The sequence below is a fragment of the Mirounga angustirostris genome, unplaced genomic scaffold, assembly GCF_029215605.1.
Source record: "Mirounga angustirostris isolate CCGP_5_RB_7025 unplaced genomic scaffold, mMirAng1.0.hap1 SCAF_17, whole genome shotgun sequence".
NCBI classification, from domain to species: domain Eukaryota; kingdom Metazoa; phylum Chordata; class Mammalia; order Carnivora; family Phocidae; genus Mirounga; species Mirounga angustirostris.
The window spans coordinates 45,549,065-45,571,747 of NW_026991725.1; the positions used below are offsets into that span (position 1 = coordinate 45,549,065).

Below are 22,683 nucleotides of genomic sequence, written 5' to 3' on the forward strand. Positions count from 1 at the left end.
TGGCCCCACGGGCTTGTCGGTGAGCCCCCTCTGCCCAGGCATCCAATCACCCAGGGTTTCCTGAGCACTTTCTAAAGCCAGTGCTGTCCCAGGTGTGGGGATGGATGAATGGCTGAGACAGAGACCCTCTCTCTGAGGAGGGGGTGCTACATGCTCATGCAAGTGCATGTACGCCCGGTGCCCATGCACATGGACCCGGGGTGCAGAGGGGGGAGGGGTGGTACCAGCCAGGCGGGCAGAGGAGTGTGGAGGTCTGAGCATTCCCCTCCTCTGTCCTTTCCCCGTCCCGGTAAGCCTGATGTGACCTGTGATCTCAGGAACTGAGGAGTCTGGGAGCAGGTGGGACCTCCAGGGCAGAAGGTTGAAGGCTGGTGGGTATGGAGGGGGGCCGGAGGTGAAGCGGTGGAGATCTTCAGCATGGGTGTGGGGTGGGTGATTCTACCCAGGCAGGGCATGCAGGTGAGAGGGGGCCCACCATGGTTGAGGGATGAGTGCAAGAACAGTCCCTCAGGAAGGTCCCTGGGGCAGGAGACAGAGAGGAGGAGGAGGGAGTGGTCCTCGGGGACCACTGCCAGAGGGCCATGGGGGTGGTGGCTGGAGCCCTCGGAGGAGCAATGCTGGGGGGGTGTAGCCTCCAGGCGGCCCGGGGAGCACACAGGAGCTGCCCAGACTTGGCCGAGTGTGACAGTTCCCCAGGGAGGTGCCTTGGGACTAGCATGCTGGAAGAAGGATGCCCCATCTGGGGACAGGGGTTCAAGTCCTGCCCCAAGAGGAAGAGGGCCTCAGTTTCCCCATCTCAGGTCCGTGACTGACTTCCCTGACTTCATAGTTGTGGCCTGGCAAGGATTTGATTTTGAGAAGTCACAGGAGGCCAGGGGCCTGGGGAAGGCTTGTCCCACATCCAGCTTCCAACCTAGAACAGGAGCAGGTCAGGGGCCCAGCAGGCAGTGGGGGGGGTGGGCGCCAGGTGAGGGGGGCCTGGAAACACCACACCAGAGCCCCCCTGGACCTGGGGGGAGGCCAGGCTGACAAGCTTGCTGACCTCAGGGCTGGTGAACGTGGAGGGAGTGTGGCCCCATCAGTAGGCAGCCCTGCCCTCCCTCACGGCCTGGTAGAGGGCGGGTGCTGAGCTGGAGCCCAGTGGCCACCTCTCCCAGGCCCCCCCCATCCCAGAATCTCCTGGTTCCCCCTCCCCCACCTCCGTCCGTCCCTGCCCCTCTGCCCCTCTCTTCACGCTCCTGGTACAGCTCTCCTCTCCCAGGCTCTTCTCCAGCTACTGACTCAGTGGCCTGACAGCTGAGGGGGAGGGGCCAGGGGGACGGTTTGCTTCTTGGACTGTCTACCTTCCCAGAACCCACAGCGAGCCCCATCTCTGCCCTTGACAGAGTCCCCACTTCCGCAGCAGAGGGAGCCCTGCCCTGCCCCTAAGCAGCTCCTCCCAAATATTCTCCTGGTGGCTGGGGACAGCAGACAACTCACCCGAGGTGGGAGGCAGGAGAGGGTGGGGAGACCCCTGCCCATGCCCACCCCCATGGATGCTGCAGGCTCATGCCCAGGAGGTCACACCTGCTAGTGCCCCCCAGGACTTCATCACACGGTTCTTCCATGGGTCCTGCAAAGGAAGGAAATGGGCTTTTTTGGCTGAGATGGGCTCTCTCAACCTCTGGTTCCCGTGCTCAGACCTGCAGGGGCCATGAGTGCTGGCTGGGGGGGTGGGGGGTGGGGGTGGGGGGAAGGCTCGCCCAGCTTCTCCCAGCCTCTCCCAAAGGTTCTGCCCGGAGAAAGAAGGCAGGGAGCGGTTTGGCTCACCCTGTGCAGACGGCTACTTGGAACACACACTCACACACACTCACACGCACATGAAACATGCATGCCTTTTGGCACTTGACTTTCTCATGAAATAATTGCTGGAAGGCTCCTTGGATTAGGTAACCCAGCGTTCCTTAGTGTCCCCATGGTGGAGGGGAGCAAGGGGGGGGATCTGCGCTCAGCATCTGTCAGGCTGATCCACAGTCCAGGAAGCCTAACACGACAGGAACAAGCCTGGCAGACCTCTTGTTCCTGAGGCATCTGACCTCCTTCAGGTGGGCCTGGCCTGTTAAGGAGAAGGCTAGTCAGGAAAGGTTTTTGCGAAAAGGATGGGATGTTCCCATTTTTATTTTAAAACAGATTACAGTGACACAGAAACTCAGAGTATCTTTGCTCATCATCCCTCCGGTCCTCCGGAAGCAAAAATTGTTTCCATTCTTTCTTGTGGGGTTGGTCGGTGGGGGAGGCTGGAGGGGAGGAATGTCTGGGTTTAGGCATGAAAGGAGTGTTAAGAGGGAATAGCGGTGGGAGCCCTGGCCTGTGGATAGAGACAGGTGACTGAGACTCTGATGGAGGAACAGGGCCCATTAGTCCAAAACTCACTCATCCCAGGATTTGGAGATTCAGCCCTCAGTGCACCATTCCCTCTCTGCCAGACCTCAGCCTCTCCTGGATCCCCTACTAGGATCTCCCACCAGGGGTCCCTTGGTGAGGCTGGAGCCCTTTCGGACCATTGGTGAGAACGCAAAGATGGAGCCACACAGAGTGGGGCTGGGAGGGGACCTCACACGGGTCTCCTGCTCCCTTGGCCTTCACAACAGGTGCAAGAGATTCCAGGCAAGGCTCCGCCAGGTGAGTCTGTGCTCCTGAGAGCCGTGCCCACACGGCAGAGAGGGCAGGGGCCAGGATGGGGCGAGGTCGGGGCGGCAGTTCTGGGGGCGACTGCTGCCCTCAGCTCTCTCTGAGCGGTGGGGGAGTCCGCACCCCCAGCGGGACCGGGCCGCGCGGGTGAGAGCCCCGAGGGAATGCATAACCCGCGTCTGTGGTCTCCAGGGTAAAGTGCCCTCGGGGGTCCGGGGCTTCTTCCGGCCCTCGCCCAGGCCGCACGCCGCCCCCCCGGGGTCGCAGGGGGGATCTCGGACCCGCGCTCGCCCTGCGGCCCCGCCCGTCCGGACAGCGGCGCCCGGCGCTCCCCGATCGGCGCCTCCGAGGCCCCCACGCCCCGCCCGCGCGCCCGGCCCCGCCCCGCCCGAGGCCCCGCCCCCGCGCGGCGCCCGCCCCTCCCACCGGCCCTCCGGCCCAGCCCGCCCGGGGCGGCCAGTCGCGGCCCGGAGCTGCGGAGGAGCGCGACTTCCCTCCCGCCAGGCCCGCGCTCGGACGCGCGCCCCGCTCGCCATGGAGCCGGGCCCCGACGCCGAGGAAGCGCGCACGGTGCGCGAGGCGCTGGGCCGCTACGAGGCGGCGCTGGAGGGCGCGGTGCGCGCGCTGCACGAGGACATGCAGGGGCTGCAGCGCGGCGTGGAGCGGCGTGTGGCCGAGGCGCTGCGCCTGGCCGGCCCGCTGGCGCGCACCGTGGCCGAGCTGCAGCGCGACAACCGGCGGCTGCAGGCGCAGCTCGAGCGCCTGACGCGGCAGGTGGAGGCGCTGGGCGCGGGGAGCGGGCAGCCCCCCGCGGCCGGCACCCCCGGCACGCCCAGCCCGCCGCCCACGCCCGGCGTCCCCGGCCGCGCGCCCCGCCTGGGCAGCGCGCGCTTCGCCAGCCACGCCGCCTTCTCGCTGTCCGGCCGCAGCCAGGTGAGCCCCGCGGAGCGCGGGCGCCGCTTTGCGGGCGCAGGGGGCGGGGGGCTGCGCGCCTCGGGCGGCCGCCCCTGCTCGGCGAGTGCGTGCGTCGGCCCGCGCGCGTCTGCTGGGCTGGGGTGCCGCCGCCGGCCGCTGGACTCGCTGTGGGGGTCCGGCCAGCGCTCGGGGGCGGGAGGGGGCCGGCGGGGCCTGCGCGCTGCACCTGTCTCGGGCCCCCTCCTCTCTTTGCGCGGAGTTCTGTCTCCCTCTCCCCTTTGTCCCATGACGCTAAGGGCCTGGGCGCTGAGATAGGGCCCCTGACCGTTTCAGCGCCGCCTGGGCCTCGCTGCCGGCGTGTCCGAGGGGCCAGCAGCCCCCGACTCCCCCGCCTCCACTCACGGGCCCCCCGCGTTGCCGCTTCGCTGAGGCCTGACGACTCCCGTTATTAATTAACCCAGATTGAGAACTCAGGCCCCCCCCCGTGTGTGAGAGAGGACACAGTGTGGTCGGGGCAGCCGCGTTTGGGAACGGGCAGAGGGTTAGGAGAGCCGGGAAACCAGCCTTGAGCAGTCTCTAGCTTCCTGGGGTCAGTGACCCCGCTGGGCTGGTGGAGACCGGTGTGGACCGGTCACCCCGCTGAGCATGGGGCCTCCTGGAGAGGCAGGTGAGAATGTTTCCGTGGTGTGTCCGGTGGCCCTTAGGTGGGGTTTTCCACTCTGCGCAGGCATGTGCTCTGGGGTTGGGTTTCCAGGGTCTGGGTCTGAGTCGTTTGCACCTGCTGCCCCTCCTTGGTTCAGTCCCTCATGCGTTCGATCTCCTGTGTGGGCTGGGCTGCCCCTCAGGGGGCGGGAGGAGGGGATCAGATCTGCGCCTGCCCCTGGAGCTCCCAGCCGGGTGGGAGATGGCCCCAGACGGAGCAGTGCCAACCGTGTGGGCCCCCAGAGCGGGTGCGCCTTCCCAGTGGGCGTCCCGGGAGGCCTTTGTGCGGGAGGCCCGGGGCTCCTGCTGGGGTGCAGGTGGAGGTGGGATGGGGGCTGTGCATGCTGGCCCAGCAGAGCTAAAAGGACTGCCTGGCCAGAGGGGAGCCCGGTGGGGATGAGGGGGGAGGGGTGAGTTGTGAGGGCCCCCTGGGTGCTGGGTAAGGGAGCCGGGCTTTGTCCCTGGGGGCAAGGCAGCCTTCAACCTGTGGTGGTGGTAGAGCCCCTGGGTGGCCCGGTGCTCGGTGTGAAGTGTCTGGTTCTGTCCTATGAGCACAACACGCTGCACGTCCATGGTATGAAATCACCACTGTGAGCTCACCCATGCTTAATAAACTGTGTCATCGGCTGTTTCTGCAGTTCTGTTCTAACACACATGTTCACCGAAGCAGGGGCCCAAGGTTTCAGAAAAAGAGCGTCTGCGTCATGTGTATAAGCGTGTGTTTGCACATGCTTGCTCATACATGTGTGAGGGGGCTCTCCAGTCATCTGCCTCAGCAGTACCCCTCAGTGGGCATTCTCACCGGAGGTGAGCTGGTCCTCTTGGTTATGGGAGTGGTGGGTGAGGGGTGCTGGGCAGGGAGGGACAGGGTAGCCATCCGCAAGCTCCCGCAAGGATGGGTGTCAGGGTGGAGGGTGGCTGGAGACAGGGTGGGTGGGTTGAGTGGGATGGCCCGAGGAGAGAAGACGGTCTGACCTGGGGCGGGGGTGGGTGCATGGAGACCGGGGGCTGCCTTGGGGCGAGGTCTGCAAGGGGGAGTCGGCAGGGGGAGGCGGTGTTTGGGCACAGACAGGAGCCTGCCTGGGGAGCTGCCGGGTCACAGATCTGCTGGGGTCATGCCACGCGTGAGGGGCTACGGGACATCCACGGGAAGCTGCCCCAGAGCAGGTGGACCACGGATCTGGGGTGCCAGGAGTGGTCGGGGCTGGACGTCCGGGAGATGCCAGAGCTGAGCTAGCAGTTGAAGCCCTGAAGTGGGCCAGGTCTTCAGGGCAAGTGCATGGAAGGAGAAGGTGAGGCAGGAGTCCTGGGTGGAGATGGAGGAGATGCCAGGGAGCCAGCAGGCCCTGGAAATCAAAAGGTTGGGGTCAGGGGTCAGCGGGGATGCTGTGGCTCTTTGGGGGACGGGGATGGAGACCCAGTTGGAAAGTAGGTTGCGGGCCTCAGAAAGACAAGCATCGCTGAGTACTTGCAGGAGGGTTGTCAGGGTCCCTATCCGGGGGGGTCAGCTTCCCCTTGCCTGACTTCGGAAGCGCTGGTCCCCACTTGCCACGCAGCCCACCTCTCCCAGCGCTGACGCATGCTCCCAGCTGGTTTCTGGCAGCGAAGGGGGCCATGTGGAGCTGTGTGCGCATCCCCGCTTGTGCTGCGAAGAGCGGCTCCGTCACGCACAGGGACTCGGCTGCTGGCTGTCTTTCACACCCCGTGTCTGTGTCGTGGGGCGAGGGTCCAGGTAGAGCTGCGGTTACCCCGCCCCTCTGATATCAGCAAGATTTAGAGAAACTCTTGCTTTCTGCCGTCTCAAACTGGGGGTTGTAGGTGTTGGAGGTGGGTCCTACTTAGCGTAGAAATGCACCCTGAACTTAACGGGGAAGAGTTGATCGAGTAATCCACTTCCGAGCGCACAAACCTTGACCTTGCTAGGGAGTGAGAAGTGAGAAGTGAGAAGACAGAGCTGTAGCCGGGGAAGCTCTGGGAGAAGGGAGAGGGCCGGCCAGTGGGAGCAACCAGGTGGACTCCCTGTAGGAGGCCCAAGTCCCTGGAGCAGATAGGAGCTGCTTTCGTCAACGTTTGCCGTGGGGCCTTGGGAGCCTCTCCTCGCTTTGTCTGTGTCTAAACCAGGGGGATTGGGCCGGGCTGGTTGGGGGGGCCCCTCGCGCTGGGTGGACTGGGTTCTTCTAGCAGGGACGTCCGCTGGATCCGTTAGCGGATCCGTTCACACGGGTGCGTGCACAGCCGGCTGGGGCCTGTGGTGGACGGCGGCCGCCTGAGGCCAGGCCCGGGTTGTTTCCCGCGGCCGCTGCGTTCTCGGGGCGGAGGTGGTGGAGGCCCTCAGGGACGGCTGCCAGGAGCTCGGGTCGAGGCCGGCCTGCGAGAGAAGCCAGACTCCCTTATCTGCTCCCCCCCAGACGCACTGTGATAGAGGTCACCGCTGCAGAGGCCCGTGTTTGGGTCGAGCTTTGAGAACCCCTTGGGGGGGCAGCGGGGAGCAGTCTGGGGGGGCCGGCTTGGTCACTCCGGGGCTGCCCACGGAGTGGGGGGGGTCAGGCAGAACTAAGAACACCTGAAATGTGCCCGCCCTCCCAAAAGTGTTTATAGACTTCCCAGTGAGAGAGAGGACTGTGTCTCTGGGGTCCCTGAAATCACTCACCCGCGCCTCCCCACCAAGGTCCCCAGGCCTGGACTCCCTAGCAGGGGGGCCCCTCCTCTTCACACAAAGCCCAGATGGGGAACTCTGCAGGACCTGGGGCCCAGGCAGGCTGCCCCCCAGTGCTGGGAGAGCGAGCTGGAGGCCCCAGGGCTGTGCCTGCTCCAGCCCAGCTCCTTGGTTTCAGGGCTCTGTCCCACAGAGGTCCTGCTGGGGTGGCTACCCCAGCGTCACCCCATTTCCTCCCCCTCAGAGGGCCAGGGGCTCGTGCTGCCCCAGGCTCCTGGGGGCAAGTTCGTGCCAAGTTGTCCTCTCTTCTGTGGAAGGCCAGAGTGCTTTGTGGGCAGAGTCTTGGGTTGGGGTAGGAGACCCGGGTCCCAAACCTTGACTCCACCACTGCCTTTAGTAGTGTGGGGGTTTAGACTGCCGGTTGTGTGCCGATGGGATGGAGGTGGTCTCCAAAGAGCCTCTTGGCCTGTGACACGGACAGAGCCCTCTCCTCGAGTGAGGGTCAGGGGACCCGGGGGGTCTGGGCTTAGCCCCCACCCTGGCTGCAGTCTAGCTGAGACCCCTAGACGGGAATCTGGCTGGCCCAGAACCTACTTCCTGTCTGGTTGTGGTGTCTGGTCCCCTGGGGCGTCACAGGGGTGGGGGACCTGCAACGTGCAGGGGCAGGCATCTGGGGCCCCCCCAAAGAGACCCACATTCCTGAGAAATGGTTTCACCATCTGCCTGTCCCTCCAGGCTCCTACCTGGACCTGTGGCACTGGTTGGACCAGAGCAGGGAGGGTGGGGGGACACGGGGACCCCAGAGCTGAGTTGGCCCTGGTGACAGGTAGGGGCTGGGGTTCAGGCTGGACTTCTGCTGAGTTGGCTTCAAACCAGCTCTAGGGGTGCTCGCAGATACCCCCCTTCTGCACTGCACTTGCGAGGGGGCCTGGCCGCTCCCCCGCCCTCCTGAGCCAGGAGTTGAGGGGTCACCTGAGTCCTGTCCTGTCTCACTTATGCAGGGACCCCACCCCGCAGAGGGTCCCTTGTCCCACCTCTTCTGCTGGAACAGCCCCTCTAACCGCCCCCCCCCCGGCCGTCTCCCCTCATGCCAGAGTCTCCCCCAGCTACCCCCCCCAATTCAGTTCCTAAACCCACCAGCGGGCTCTCTGATGAGCCCAACAGGCACGGTCTGGATCTCATCACGACCTTTTCTTTGACACCAGGCCACCTTTGGGTGCTGTGGGCACGCCTGCCTTCTAGACACACGCCCCCTCTGCCCCCAGGCTTCTGCTGCTCGTCTCCCTGCCCCTCCCACCGCTCATCCTCTGTAGACGCCTCTTCTCCCCTCCCAGGCCATGCGCCCAGACCCGCTCTTCCCCTGCTGTGCTCGGGACTCAAGACTCCTGCTTCTCCCTCCTTCCCCCATCCTTTCTCTGTCCTTCCCCCGTCCTTCCCCTGTCCTTCCTCCGTCCTTCCTCCATCCTTCCTCTGTCCTTCCTCCATCCTTCCCCTGTCTTTCTTCCGTCCTTCCTCCATCCTTCCTCCATCCTTCCCCCGTCCTTTCCCCATCCTTTCTCTGTCCTTCCCCCATCCTTCCCCTGTCCTTCCTCCGTCCTTCCTCTGTCCTTCCCCCACCCTTCCTCTGTCCTTCCCCCATCCTTCCCCCGTCCTTCCCCTGTCTTTCCTCCGTCCTTCCTCCATCCTTCCCCATCCTTCCTCCATCCTTCCTCCGTCCTTCCCCCGTCCTTCCCCCGTCCTTCCCCCGTCCTTCCCCCGTCCTTCCCCCGTCCTTCCTCTGTCCTTCCTCCGTCCTTCCTCCATCCTTCCCTTGTCCTTCTTCCGTCCTTCCTCCGTCCTTCCTCTGTCCTTCCCCTGTCCTTCCTCTGTCCTTCCCCCGTCCTTCCCCTGTCCTTCCCCTGTCCTTCCCCCATCCTTCCTCTGTCCTTCCTCCGTCCTTCCCCTGTCTTTCTTCCATCCTTCCTCCATCCTTCCCCCGTCCTTCCTCCATCCTTCCTCTGTCCTTCCCCCGCCCTTCCTCTGTCCTTCCCCCATCCTTCCCCCATCCTTCCCCTGTCCTTCCCCTGTCCTTCCTCCGTCCCTCCTCCATCCTTCCCCATCCTTCCTCCATCCTTCCCCCGTCCTTCCCCCGTCCTTCCCCCGTCCTTCCCCCGTCCTTCCCCCGTCCTTCCTCTGTCCTTCCCCCGTCCTTCCTCTGTCCTTCCTCCGTCCTTCCTCCGTCCTTCCTCTGTCCTTCCCCTGTCCTTCCTCTGTCCTTTCCCCGTCCTTCCCCTGTCCTTACCCCGTCCTTCCCCCATCCTTTCTCTGTCCTTCCCCCGTCCTTCCTCTGTCCTTCCTCCGTCCTTCCCCCGTCCTTCCCCTGTCTTTCCTCCGTCCTTCCTCCATCCTTTCCCATCCTTCCTCCATCCTTCCTCTGTCATTCCCCCGTCCTTCCCCTGTCTTTCCTCCGTCCTTCCTCCATCCTTCCCCATCCTTCCTCCATCCTTCTTCCGTCCTTCCCCCGTCCTTCCCCCGTCCTTCCTGTCCTTCCCCTGTCTTTCCTCCATCCTTCCCCATCCTTCCTCCGTCCTTCCCCCATCCTTCCTCTGTCCTTCCCCTGTCTTTCCTCCGTCCTTCCTCCATCCTTCCCCCGTCCTTCCCCTGTCCTTCCCCCGTCCTTCCTCTGTCCTTCCTCCGTCCTTCCCCTGTCTTTCCTCCGTCCTTCCTCCATCCTTCCCCATCCTTCCCCCGTCCTTCCCCCGTCTTTCCTCTGTCCTTCCTCCGTCCTTCCCCTGTCTTTCTTCCGTCCTTCCTCCATCCTTCCCCCATCCTTCCTCCGTCCTTCCTCCGTCCTTCCCCCGTCCTTCCCCCGTCCTTCCCCCATCCTTCCTCTGTCCTTCCCCCGTCCTTCCTCCATCCTTCCTCCGTCCTTCCCCCGTTCTTCCCCGTCCTTCCCCCGTCCTTCCTGTCCTTCCCCATCCTTCCTCCGTCATTCCCCCGTCCCTCCCCCGTCCTTCCCCCGTCCTTCCCCCATCCTTCCTCTGTCCTTCCTCCGTCCTTCCCCCGTCCTTCCCCCGTCTTTCCCCTGTCCTTCCTCCGTCCTTCCCCCGTCTTTCCTCCGTCCTTCCTCCATCCTTCCCCATCCTTCCCCCGTCCTTCCCCCGTCCTTCCCCCGTCCTTCCTCTGTCCTTCCTCCGTCCTTCCCATGTCTTTCCTTCGTCCCTCCCCCATCCTTCCCCCATCCTTCCCCCATCCTTCCTCTGTCCTTCCCCTGTCTTTCCTCCGTCCTTCCTCCATCCTTCCCCCGTCCTTCCCCCGTCCTTCCCCCGTCCTTCCCCCGTCCTTCCCCCGTCCTTCCCCCGTCCTTCCCCCGTCCTTCCCCCGTCCTTCCCCCGTCCTTCCCCCGTCCTTCCCCCGTCCTTCCTCCGTCCTTCCCCCGTCCTCACCCCGTCCTTCCTCTTCAACTGCAGCCTCAGACACCCAGCCGTCTCCTGACCTCAAGTCCCTGCTGCCCCAGGGGCACCTTATACTCAGCGTGTCCCAAACCCCAATCCTCGTTTTCCCACCAACGCTCCTCCCTTCCTCCTTGCCACTCGGATCCGAAGCCCAGGCTTCGAAGAGGCCTCACCCCTCCCCGCCCTCCGCATCCACTCCCTACCCCCAGAGCTGGGAGTCCTCCTGCCTTTACCTGCCCACGGCCCGTGTCCCCTCCCCTCTGGGCTGACCCTGGGGGCTGCACGGTGCGTCTGCTGCCGCTGGATGGGAATGCTGCAGCCTCGAAGCCTGTTTCTGCAGACACAGTCGCTCTGCCGGGAACGGCCGCCCCTCCTCGTCCGCCTGGCTCACTCCAGACTTGGCTTGGGTGCTGCTGCCTCTGGGAAGCCCTCCCTGACCCGCTGGGCTGGAGGAAGTCTGTCGCAGGCATGACTGTCAGGCTGGCTTGGCGGTGTGTGCTCGGGGTCCTGGCTCCCGACCGACACCCGCCCCCCTGGCAGCGTGGCCACGCTGGCCCTGTTTGCGGGAGCGGCTGAGCCGCCTGGGGCCCGGGATGGGCTTTGTTAGTCATCTGGGAACCTTGCAGACCTCGGCGGTGTCTAGTGGAGGGGACGGCCACTCTCTCCAGGTGCCCATCGCGGCCTCTGAGGAGAGGCCTGGTAGTGGTCAGCCTCGATCCCCTTCCTGTCAGGCAGACCCCCAGGCCCCGGCCTTGCAGACCCTCTGGGCCCTCCCCACGTCCTCACCGGGAGAAGGGAGGAGAACGTCCCTCCTGGCCATGGAAGTCAGCTGCTTCTCACAGCCCTTCGCTGAGCCCCCGGGTACTGTGGGCCGAATGAGGGCTGTTAACACGCACCTGGGAGGACAGAGCATGTTGGTTAAGTGGCGCGCCCACAAGAAGGGCCTGACAGCCACGAGACGCTCAGAGGGTCCGTGTGGAGCCGCCCTGCCTCCAGCAGGGAAACCGAGACCCAGAAGGGGCAAGACCTGAGCGGAGCGACACGGCAGTCGGCGGTTCGGCTGGGACACCAGGCCCCTCGGTGGCTCCTGGGTAGGAGGGGCCCCAAGGAGCCTGTCAGGCCCCCATACTCCAGGCACCTGGGCAAATTTTGTAGCTCTGGGTCCAACGAAACGTCCTCGGTCCCCTTGCCCAGTGTTGGCCCAGAGAACCTTATGCTTCTGCTTATGGCTGTCTCCACAGCAGCAGTCCTGCTGGCCCTCCCGGCCTGGGGAGCAGGCCCTCCCGGCCTGGGGAGCAAGCCCGCCCGGCCAGCGTGAGCAGGCCCGCTCGGCCTGGGGAGCAGGCCCGCCCGACCTGGGGAGCAGGCCCTCCCGGCCAGCGTGAGCAGGCCCGCCCGGCCTGGGGAGCAGGCGCTCCCAGCCAGCGTGAGCAGGCCCGCCCGACCTGGGGAGCAGGCCCGCCCGGCCTGGGGAGCAGGCCCTCCTGGCCAGCGTGAGCAGGCCCTCCCGGCCTGGGGAGCAAGCCCGCCCGGCCTGGGGAACAGGCCCTCCCGGCCAGCGTGAGCAGGCCCGCCCGGCCTGGGGAGCAGGCCCGCCCGGCCTGGGGAGCAGGCGCTCCCAGCCAGCGTGAGCAGGCCCTGCCAGCGTGAGCAGGCCCACCCGGCCTAGGGAGCAGGCCCTCCTGGCCAGCGTGAGCAGGCCCTCCCGGCCTGGGGAGCAAGCCCACCCGGCCTGGGGAGCAGGCCCTCCCGGCCAGTGTGAGCAGGTCTGCCCGGCCTGGGGAGCAGGCGCTCCCAGCCAGCGTGAGCAGGCCCTGCCAGCGTGAGCAGGCCCTCCCGGCCAGTGTGAGCAGGCCCGCCTGGCCTGGGGAGCAGGCCTGCCCGGCCTGTGGAGCAGGCGCTCCCATCCAGTGTGAGCAGGCCCTGCCAGCGTGAGCAGGCTCTCCCAGCCTGGGGAGCAGGCCCTCCCGGCCAGCATGAGCAGGCCCGCCCGGCCTGGGGAGCAGTCTGGGAGAAGGCTGGGCCACCTTGTACATGGCTCAGAATGCTTGCTCCTGATCTTTTGTCCCTGGCACTCTGGGCACGTTTGTGTGGCTGGGTCCACCCCAGGGTGCTGTGTGGCCTGGGCCCACTACGGTATGTTCTGGGGGCTGCCTCTCAAACGTGGGTGTTGTTTGCCCCCAGAACAAGGGGGGGCTTTAGACAGCAATTTTGGGGGTGGGCAGTGGGCCCTACCTGACGGGGCCTCCTCGTGGCGTGTGTCTCTGTAGAGTGTGGATCACCAGGACGAGGCCAGTGAGCTGGAGACGAGGAAGGCCTCAGACTCGTGTGTCATCGAGAATGGGCACCAGCTGGGGGCAGGTAGGGGCCGACGGCACAGGAGGGGTGGCTGGGAGGTTTGCATCTGGGCCAGGCCAGCCCTTGGCTGGAAGGGGACCTGACCCTGGACTCTGACAGGTAGAGAGGCTGCCAGGAGGGCAGCTTCGCTCAGGATGAAGTAGAGCTTTTTAAACACAGGGAAACAGGAGCTCTCGAAAGGTGATGAGCTTCCCTGTTTCTGGAGGAAGGCAAGCAGGGGCTGAGGAATCGTCCACGCAGTGAGAAGCATAGCTGGTGTTTACTGAGCTGACTGTGAGGGCAGTTTGCAGTAGACGTAAACTCTGGTTGGAGCGTTGAGGCGTCCCTGGAAGTGGGAGGTCAGGGAGGCCTTCCTGGAGGCGGTGGGAGGAGGGTTCGGGGAGTCTAGAGCCCTCCTGGGGGGGGCTCTGGGTCCCCCGTGGATGGCATGGCTGACTGGCACCCCGCCCCACTGGTCGTGTTCCAGGTCTGGGCGATGGACCCCCGGAGGCTGCCCAGACGTTCCTGGCGCCCGAGCCGCCCAAGCCTCGCCCAGTGAGCCTCTCCTTGCGGCTGCCTCACCAGCCCGTCACGGCCGTCACTCGGGTCTCTGAGAGGTTCTCGGGGGAGACCTCAGCCGTGGCTGTCTCGCCCACGTCCGCCGCCGTCCTGGGGGGCCTGAGCCCAAGCCCCAGTGAGGCCACGACACCCTGGACCCCCGGTCCCAGCGGTAGGAGCAGGAGAGCATGGCTGGGGGCGGACCCCACCTCAAGGTGGGAGGGCAGGCAGGGCTCAGGGCCCGGGGGGTTGGCAAGAGACCCAGAAAAGCTGGGGCCACGCCACAGCCCCACCTGCGCCCACCACTGCGACCCCTTTCCGAGCCTGTCCACGCAGCCCGTCTGCGCGGCCCATCCCCGCGGGCACATCCCTCAGTCAGGACCACAGGCCCATGTGGGGAGAGGGGGGCTCGCACCCCTGCACAGTTTGGCACGGTTCTCCGGGCCTGGCTTGGGCCCGTGGTCAGGCCCCTGGTGGTGGTGCCGGGCTGGGGCTTCCAGAATGAGGGTTTGGGAACAAAGTGCTTGCTGGATACGAGGCTCGGGATGCCCTGTGCCCTCAAACGCAGGGTGGGGACACATACAGAGCTTTTATGTCCTTGCTCTATGTTCCCAGCTTCCTCTCCCTCAACTGTTCGCCGAGGTGGGGCCCGCGGAGCCTGGGGCACCTGACTGTCCAGGGAGTGATGCCGGGGCAGGGGAGGGGGGCCGGCGGCTGGTCCCCCGCGCCCAGGGCTACTTCTCTTCTCTCCTCGTCCCACAGAGAAGAACCCTTCCGTCCCACGGTCGAGCGCTGGCTACGGGGCAGCGTCCACAGGCAGGAGCAGCGACAGGTGGGTCAGGATGGCCTCGGGCTCCCCGGCCACCAGAGGAGGGAGGGACCCTGTGCTGAGCCAGAGCTGAGAGCCAGGGCAGCAGGGCAGTGTGGGGGGGGGGGGGGTTGTGCAGGGGAGGCAAGGCAGGCCTCCCCCTGGACAGTCTTGTTTGGATACGGCTGCAGCTGTGTCTGCGTGGACTCCTCAGATCAGGTCTGGGCCAGGATTGAGGAGGTGGGAGGCTGTCTTCGTCCCGGCTGGCGGGGCTCCCTCCACCGGGTGCTTCCTGCCCGGACGGGACAGACAGGACGGAGGAGGCACCTGGAGAGGCCCCGGGGCTGGGGCAGGTGTGTGGGGGCTCCCCCCAGGCCAGCCGGACTGTGACTGGAGCTGGGAGGGCGGTGGGGGGCGGGCTTGGCTTTCTTGCAATCGTAAAGGAAATTTGTGACTTGAAACAAAGGGGGTCTTATCTAGTGGGGGTCGGGGGTCTGGGGTACGCCGCCCTGCCCGCCACAGGAACTGGCACCTGCTGAGGGCTGGGTGATTATGCCCAGCAGGAGCTTGGGCAGAGTGGATCCCCACACCGCTTGGCGGGCTGGTCCCTCCTCTGTTCCTGCCCCTTCTTCTGCCTCGGTCACTCTGTGGGGCGGGGGGACCCTGGGCCTGGGGGCCTGGCTGTTCCCAACACGCTGGTTCTCTCCTCAGCCCACCCCTGGCGACGCCGCCCCGGTCGCCCCCGTCCCCCCCGCCGCCAGCCACCACCCAGGCCCGGCGCCGGGAGCTGGTGAGGTCTCAGACGCTGCCCCGCACGTCAGGAGCGCAGGCCCGGAAGGCCTTGTTTGAGAAGTGGGAGCAGGATACCGCTGGCAAGTACGGATGCTCACGCCCAGCGTGGGGGCCCAGCCCCAGATGGGGGCCCGGCGGGCGCAGCTCAGCGGAGCTGGCCCTGCCTGTCCCCCTTGACGAGAGCCCCTCTCCTGCCCCGTCCCAGGGGTGCCCCAGGCCGCCCTCCGCCGCCTTCCCTTGGTTCCTGGGTGTGACAGGGGCTCCCAGGGGGAGCTGTGGGGCGACACCCTGGCCCTCGGAGAGACAGGGCTGGTCTTTGCATAGGGATCCAGCTCTCAGCATGACACCTGCGTGTGCGGGGTGGGACCCAGGCCTGGGGGGGACACACCCATCCTGGCGCCCTCCCAGCAGGGAGGGAGACTGAGCCCGACGGCCCTGGAGGAGGACCCCCTCTCTGGCCAGGAAGGAACCCTGTCAGTGAGGGTGGCCTTGGGGCAGCTGGGTGAAGGGAAGGGGGGCCACGCGGGCTCGGGACCCCTGCTTCCCAGTGTGGGAGAGACGGGGCTTGGGGGCTGGAGGGAGGGCGGGCCGCCCGATGTTGTCAGGGGGCTCCCGGGGGCGCAGAGCAGGTGGGGCATCCTCCTGGCCGGCCCTGGGGGGAGGAGGAGCGCCCCGCCGCAGGCTGGCTCTTGGCACAGGGGCAAGGGAGAGGTGCGGGCCGAGCTGAAGCGGTCCCAGAGCTTTGGGGTCGGCGCCGGCAGCATTAAGCAGCTCTTGCTGCAGTGGTGTCGCAAGAAGACTCTCGGCTACCAGGTGAGCCCGGGGCCCCCCAGCCCGGCGCCGCCTGCCCGCAGCCCGTGCCCGGATCCCTGGGGCCTCCTGTGGGCCGGGTGGGCGCCGGGAGGGGCTGCTGGGGCGGACCTGCTCACCTCCCTGCGTTGACCCCCGGCCGGCCGGAAGCACGTGGACCTGCAGAACTTCTCCTCCAGCTGGAGTGACGGGATGGCCTTCTGCGCCCTGGTGCACTCCTTCTTCCCCGACGCCTTCGACTACAGCGCCCTGAGCCCCGCGCAGCCGCAGAGGAACTTCGAGCTGGCCTTCTCCATGGCGGAGTGAGTGTGGCGGGTCCTGAGCCGGCGTCTGCCCCGGGGGTGGGGGAGCATGGGGCAGGCAGGACAGGAGGCCCTCCACTCCGCCCGCCTGCCGGGCAGCTGGGGGGAGCGGTCGCCCAGACTCGCCGAGGAGGGCTCGCCACACCTGCCCTTCCTGCCGGGTGCCTTGGTCCCTGGTGTGTGTGCGGTCTGGGAGACCAGCCACCGACCGACAGGGCACGGGGGGCCGTGCGGTGGGGTCTCCCGGGGCACCCCGCCTGTCCTCTCAGGGCTGGTGGGGAGATACCGTTGCTTTTGGGTGAGGAGGAAATCGAATAGCATCTGCTTGGGAGACATTTTGAAAACGTCTGCAATAAGTCGATTTTGCTTCTCTAAATGCATCTGGTACGCAATCGCCTCCTTCTTCAGACCCCCTCACCGGAGGGAGATTGGGTGGGGGGAGGTTCTGGGATCCCCAGGCTGGGATCTGGTGGTCGGCTCGGGGCAGCCCGTGATGCACCAGGGTTCTGGTGGGGGCGCAGGCAGTCCCCCGGGGCTGGTCTGCCTGGCGTTCTGGGGGTGGTGGAGAGCAGTTGCGGGGAGAGGGCCGTGGATGGGCCAGCTCCCAGTGGCCTGCGGGCAGGGGGCTGGGAGGAAGTGCTCTGTCCTCACGCCAGGGCCTCCTGTTGGCTGAACACTGTCAGGACGCAGAGGGCCGGGGAGCCTGGAGACGGGGCACAGAGGAGGATGTTTAGGGCCGCCTGGTGCTCAGTTTCCAGGAATCAAGGGGAAGAAGGTCAGAGGGAAGGAAGGTCCCCCGAAAGCTGAGTTTCCTGGAGGGAACGCTTATCTCTCCTCCCACAGCCTCTCTGCCTGGTGACATCAGTCCCCTGAGCATCTGCGCATGCCCACCCAGTGCCCTGAGCAGGGGGAGGCCGCGCTCCAAGCCCGGACCCCGGGCCTGGCCAGGGAAGCTGAGGGTGCCGCCCCTCTCCCGAGCCACAGCTCCCGCTCTGGGGACGGGATGGAGACCCTGGCTCCGAGCTTCTTGGCTGAGCCGTAGGAATGTTGGTATTGCCCCTGTGGTGTGGTCTCGGGCGACACGCTTGGACTCTGGGCCCCCTTGGGGTCCCAAGAACTCCTTGTATCCTTTAAAAGCCTTCTCTTTCTTGGCTGCTTGGGATTAGCTGTCATCCTAATCACAGAAACAGCTCTGGATGGAGCGTGTTATGCAACTGGACCCAGACGGTGGTGAAGCAGAGCCAAGGGGGACGGCACGGTGTTGGGGAGGGGCGCCTCGCAGGGGGAGGCCCAGCTGCTGGGAGCCCAGGCAGGGTGGCGGTCAAACCGCGGACCGCGTGTGCGGGGCTGGGGCCCTGACGCGGGCACGTGGAGGCCCACCCCAGCCGGCGAGGCCGCATGTGGCCCCTGGAGCTCTCTTCCGTCAGGACCAGGGGGCCGTGCCCTGGAGCAGGCTGGGCCGAGCAGGGAGAGTGGTGGCCCTGCATCCCTGCATGGCAGATCGCGGGGAACACAGCCCCCCCACCAAACCCGGCGGCCAGAGCCAGAGCCGTCTGCGGCTACGCTCTCCCAGCACGAGGGTTGGGCTCATGGAACCTCCAGACTCGGAACGCACATTTTTTCTATTCCCAGCCTGGGAGGCGATGGTGCAGGCCGCTCCGAGGTTTGCTTTCTTACCCCCAGAGCAAATGGGGTCAGCAGCCTGGCCCTGCCTCCCTGTGGCCTGCTCGTGTCTGGGGAGGGGAGGATGGTCTGCCTGCTCCTGAGATGAGTTCCGGCTTTTCTGCCGCCTTGAGGAGGGCCGGGGGTGTGTGCTGGGCAGGCCTGTATGGGGAGCTTGTTTGGGGTCTGGGAAGGGGCCTCCCCTGGGAGTCCTGCGGGAGATGACCTCACAGGGGCAGCCTGGGTCACCTGGTTCCCTGGACAGCAGGCTGGTCAGGAGCAGACGGTGCGGGATGGAGGACGGACAGGCCCCTCAGACACGGGGTTCACCTCCCATCAGGAAGGAAGTGCTTCCAGACCCTTCTGCGAGCAAGGGCCGTAGAGACACAAAGATGCCTGGGGAACCTTTGCCGTGTAAGGGGTTGGGGCTGCCCCTCCTCCCAGTCACGGACCGTCCCAGAGATTCCCCGCGGCCTAATCTGTGCGAGCAATGCGGTGTTGACAGCGGAGTGAGCTCCCTTGTTGGACAGGTGTCCCGGCTTGTAGAGCGGGAAGACCAGCCCTTTTATGGAAGGGGCTGCGGTGGGTGTGTGGCGGCCTGCCCTCTGCACCCTGCCCCCCGCAGCCCCAGGCCGAGGGCAGGCCCAGAGCCGGATGTGTGGCCCGAGGCTCCCGCTTGCCCTGCGGGAGTGTGTCCTGCTCTCCGGTTACGCCCAAGCCGAAGGGGCTTCAGGCTATTTGTAGTACCCACGTGTGTCTGTCTGAAACCAGACAGGAGGCTGTAGTCCGAGCCTGGCATCTGCATTTAGGGGAGGCTTAAATAAAAATAACCCCTCCGGTCCCTCCTCCACGTCCCTCACAGGCCAACCCCGTGTGGACGGAAGATAGAATAGAGCTGGAGTAGGAGAATCCTCTGAACCCTTCCTAACCCCAGGCAAGGTGCGGCTGCGTGAACTCATCCAAAGGTGGTGGTCCTTTTTCCTTTGGACTGTTCCGTGGCGTCTGAGTTCTTTCAACAAGCTGGTGTGGCCTTCACAAAAGCAGCTTGTTGATTTAAAAGGCAACTGGGTGTGCACTTCATGCAACGTTCTGTCAGTTATGCATCAACTTTTTAGGGCGATTGGGGCCTCTGATATTTTGAGGCTTACGTATTTTTATAAAAGTCTGTCCCGATCATCATCTTCCTCTTCTCATATCCTGATTCTGAAATCTCATTCAGCCTGTGTGTGCATCTTCTAGGAGTCTTGACGTGACCGTGTGGCTGGCAGGGTGGGGACCAGGGCCCTGGTTGTTTGCTGGGAAGCTGGGACCTTGCCCACAGCTTCCCGTCTGGGTCATGGGGGCGGAGGCCGTGGTGAGGCCTTCGTGCCCGTCCCCACCACCACCCTGATTGCGCAAGTCCGGTAAGGGCACCCTCCGGTAATAAGGGGGGAAAGAAGCTAGAACCAGCACAGAGGAGAGAATCCCTGGTGTCCTTTGAGCTATTTATTTTCGGGGAAAGACGCGATAGGGAGATTTTTCGGAAGATTCTCTTCCAGCGTGAGATGTGGGAAAAAATCAGGCTGAGGATGGACTTGTGGGGCCAGTAGGTAGGAAGGACCCGGAGGCAAACTAGCATGAGAAATGTGAGGGCAACTTTCCTGGCCTTGGGGGAAGAGGGCCCCTGGCCTGGGCCTGGAGGACAGCCAGCCGAGCGGGGCCGCCGAGGAGAGAGCACCTCCCTCCTCCCCGGTGCTCGGAGGCCGGCACTCAGTTCTCTTTCCGGGCTGAGGGTCGGGGTTTTAATATGGCTCTCGTTTAACCTGGGGACCGCGGAGCCCAGCGTCGGGGGGATGGCCCGGTGTATGTGCGGGGTCGGCTCACCTGGGATCCTGGGAGGCAGCCCTGGGTGGGCGGGTGGGTGGGCAGGTGCTGACTGATCGCTTGGGAAGGTGCACTCAGGTCAGAAGGCCTTGGATTTGCAGCCCCGCCCCACCAACAAAGCACCCATATAGGCCTGTCCTTTGTCAGAGCGCACGCTTCCCTGACGCGGAGCCCCGCCCTGGCCCGTCGGGGATGCCAGGGTGCCCTGCCTGGGGCCAAGCCCCCCATCACCTCACGAAGCCACTGGGTTCCCTCACAGGGACCCGCTCCAGACCAAGGGGGAGTTGGCAGTGGGCCCATCCGGGACAGATGTCCGTGTTTCACTGACCTTCGGGGTCTGAGAGGAGGCCTGGCATCCGGCCAGCACGCAGGGCGGGGCCCCGAGCTCGTGGTCCAGTCCCGTGTGCGGGGCCCCCAGGACCGGCCCGCGGGCCCCGGGGTGCAAGTCCAGGACGGGGGTGTGAGGAGCAGAGCTAGCCTCTGCACCCAGCTGCTCAGATTCCAAATGCCGACCTTTCCCGTCCACGCGCTTGCTCCTTACATCGAGCACAATGACAGAGATGACCAGCACCGCCGACGTTTACCACCCGGCTCGCGGGGCGGTTACACCAGCCGGGGCAGTCGGAGGCTAGGAGAAGTGATGTGTCTTTCTTACCCCAAGTCAGGGAGGACAGGGCTGGGTCATGAACGCCGACAGTCACCTGCTTGTTCATGGGGGAGGCTGGGACCGTGACGCGCGCTCAGCTGCGGAGGGACGGACGCTGACAGCACTGGGTGTGGGCATTTGAGCCCAGTCGGTGCCGCCTGACCCCACCAGGCCTGCGATTCTGGCGCCCCGGGAGTCACGGGGTAGCGTTTGGAAGGACACCCGCTCTTAGGACACGGCGCTGACCCGTCACTGGGGGTGCTGCCACGGGAGCTGGGATGCCGGGGAACCCGCTTTCCAGCCCAGAGAACGCCCAGCTTCCCGTCTACACTGGGGCCCAAGGCTAGACCAGCGTTTCCCAGAGTGTGGGGCAAGGGGGGCCGGGGGGCCGAGGGGGGTGTAGGCAACGTCCTGACCTTGCCCTTGGGACCCGTCAGCCAGCAGGTCGTGAAATCGGGTGAGCGGTTCCTGCCCACCTTAAGTGGGGGGGGGGGGGGAGAAACAAGCACTGTGGGGAAATCTCGGGGGCAGAAAGCACCTCTGTGCAACCCTGGGCACGTTTGCGTGCCGTGTCTCCAAGCATGGGTCTCGTAAACGTTTTAAGAGACCGTTTAGGGGCGCCTGGGTGGCTCAGTTGGTTGGGCGACTGCCTTCGGCTCGGGTCATGATCCTGGAGTCCCGGGATCGAGTCCCGCATCAGGCTCCCTGCTCGGCGGGGAGCCTGCTTCTCCCTCTGACCCTCTCCCCTCTCATGCTGTTTCTCGCTCGCTCTCTAAAAAAAAAAATAATAAAATAAAGAGACCGTTTAGGAGCTGCCTGGGTGAATTTATTACTTTCTTTGTTTTACGTTTTATAGTTTGTGCTGAATCTCCACATCCTGTCGATATACGTTGAATTTTTTAGTGGAAACTTCATTTTTAAATTAAAGTAAAATTTCGCTAACAGAATTCTAACACTTATAAGTGAATTTAGTGAAAGTGAACTTTAATTTCACTGAAACTTGCAACCAGGAAGTCTGTGAAGTGAGTTGACTTGGTGGTCCCTGGATGCAGCGGTCTCCCCGGGGTCTCCTGGGGTCATCGGAAGGCCCTGGGGTGGGGGGCGCCGCAGTTCCGGCCGCGGGGCCGGCTGGTGACCGGGGCCCTTGTCCTGACGGGGCTTCTGTGTTTCAGGAATCTGGCCAACTGCGAGCGCCTCATCGAGGTGGAGGACATGATGGCGATGGGCCCCAAGCCGGACCCCATGTGTGTCTTCACCTACGTCCAGTCCCTGTACAACCACCTGCGTCGCTTTGAATGAAGCCCGTGGGGCCTGGATGGCCAGGGCCAGCCCGGGGGGGGAGACTGTGGGGCGGCTCGTGCTCCCTGAGCGGGGCGGCCCGCTGTGTTGCTGGATGGGGGCCCTGCACGCCGGGCTCTGCGTGGGCCGCGGCCAGGGCTCCACGGAGGAGGGAGCGCTACCAGAGCGCGACTGGTGCTAAGCGACTACCTCCCTTCAAATAAAAGGCTTGCCTGTGGATTCTGGAATGTGAGATCGTTTTCCCGCGGGTGAATTTGATGCGTTGGCTTCACGGGGGCACGTTGCTCACCAGGTGTGCTTTATCGCAACACCCAGAGTTCTGTACATCCCCGCGCTGTGGCAGGCTCCTCTCCTGCCTCGCTCTGGGCCTCTGCCAGGGAGCGGGGAGGACACCCCAGCGGCAGCCGGACACGGAAGACCACGTCTTGGGAAGGAGCCACCTAATCTCCCCCCGGCCCTGGGCAGCAGATGACCTTCAAGTCACCCTGGTGCTCTGGGGGGATGGGAAGGGCTGTCGCCTGGTCCCAGAGCGCCCCGTCCTTCCCGGGAGCCTGGCTAAGAATAGGCTCTCGGGAGGTTAACGCTTTTAGGGAAGGACGAGGCCCTTTGTGCAGAGAGGTAGTTTTTATTCACATTTTTTAGGGGATTTGCTGCAGGGATCTATGGAAAATACGTGGGTCTATATTGTTGACCGTACGTAAAGATGTGTCAGACTTCACTTGGGATTTGTTCTTTCTGTTTGGTAGACGTGGGGCCTGTGGACAGGAGATTTTGCAAGCATTTCCAGTGAAAATCTGCTTAAATTCCCTCCCCCACCTCTCATCTGCTTCTGTCCCTAAAACTCTGCCCGGGGAGTGGACAGCCACATTTTCGCATTGCTTGGTCCGTCTCCCTCTTCTGTGCTGTTGGGGGAGCGAGAACCGCGAGTCCCCGCTCCCCGTTGATGGGCAGGTGTGGGGTAACCGCGGACAGCAGCGGCCAGCCCCGCTGCGGTCCCGTCGAGGAGCGCTGGTTTATGTTCACAGGTCCTCGTGCGAGGCTTCTAGCAGCACATCTTTAGATTCCACAAACGCACCCGTTAGCTTATTCAGGAGCCCTTTTCAACTAGGGTGGATTTTAGGCACAGACTCCCAGAATTTCCCTTAAGGAGTTAATATGCCTTCAGCTCATGCAACAGGCCCCAAATGCCAGAGCCGGTATGCCTTCTCAGACTCACATGCGTGTTCCTT

General features: G+C 64.8%; 1 protein-coding gene across 3 annotated transcripts; it reads left to right on the forward strand.

Annotated features, from left to right (window-relative positions):
• The first annotated feature begins 2,544 nt into the window (after positions 1-2,544).
• On the forward strand, positions 2,545-21,681 carry SMTNL2 (smoothelin like 2). Of its 3 annotated transcripts, none has more exons than XM_054511149.2 (8): positions 2,545-2,661; positions 12,648-12,738; positions 13,202-13,444; positions 14,035-14,104; positions 14,792-14,956; positions 15,571-15,685; positions 15,833-15,984; positions 21,328-21,681. In XM_054511149.2, the coding sequence occupies exons 1-8, from the start codon at positions 2,560-2,562 to the stop codon at positions 21,452-21,454; spliced, it is 1,065 nt and encodes a 354-aa protein (XP_054367124.1). In that variant the 5' UTR covers positions 2,545-2,559; the 3' UTR covers positions 21,455-21,681. The 3 variants fall into 3 exon arrangements, with proteins under 3 accessions (XP_054367124.1, XP_064438677.1, XP_045746094.1); XM_045890138.3 differs by lacking the exon at positions 2,545-2,661 and adding an exon at positions 3,113-3,603; XM_064582607.1 differs by lacking the exons at positions 2,545-2,661; positions 13,202-13,444 and adding an exon at positions 3,112-3,603.
• Positions 21,682-22,683: the final 1,002 nt, after the last annotated feature.

Excerpts from the sequence above, each read along its gene's own strand:
- SMTNL2 (XM_045890138.3), top strand. The coding sequence starts at position 3,205 with ATGGAGCCGGGCCCCGACGCCGAGGAAGCGCGCACGGTGCGCGAGGCG. Across the intron at positions 14,105-14,791 it reads ACAGGCAGGAGCAGCGACAG|CCCACCCCTGGCGACGCCGC; the intron begins GTGGGTCAGGAT and ends TTCTCTCCTCAG. Across the intron at positions 15,985-21,327 it reads CTGGCCTTCTCCATGGCGGA|GAATCTGGCCAACTGCGAGC; the intron begins GTGAGTGTGGCG and ends TCTGTGTTTCAG.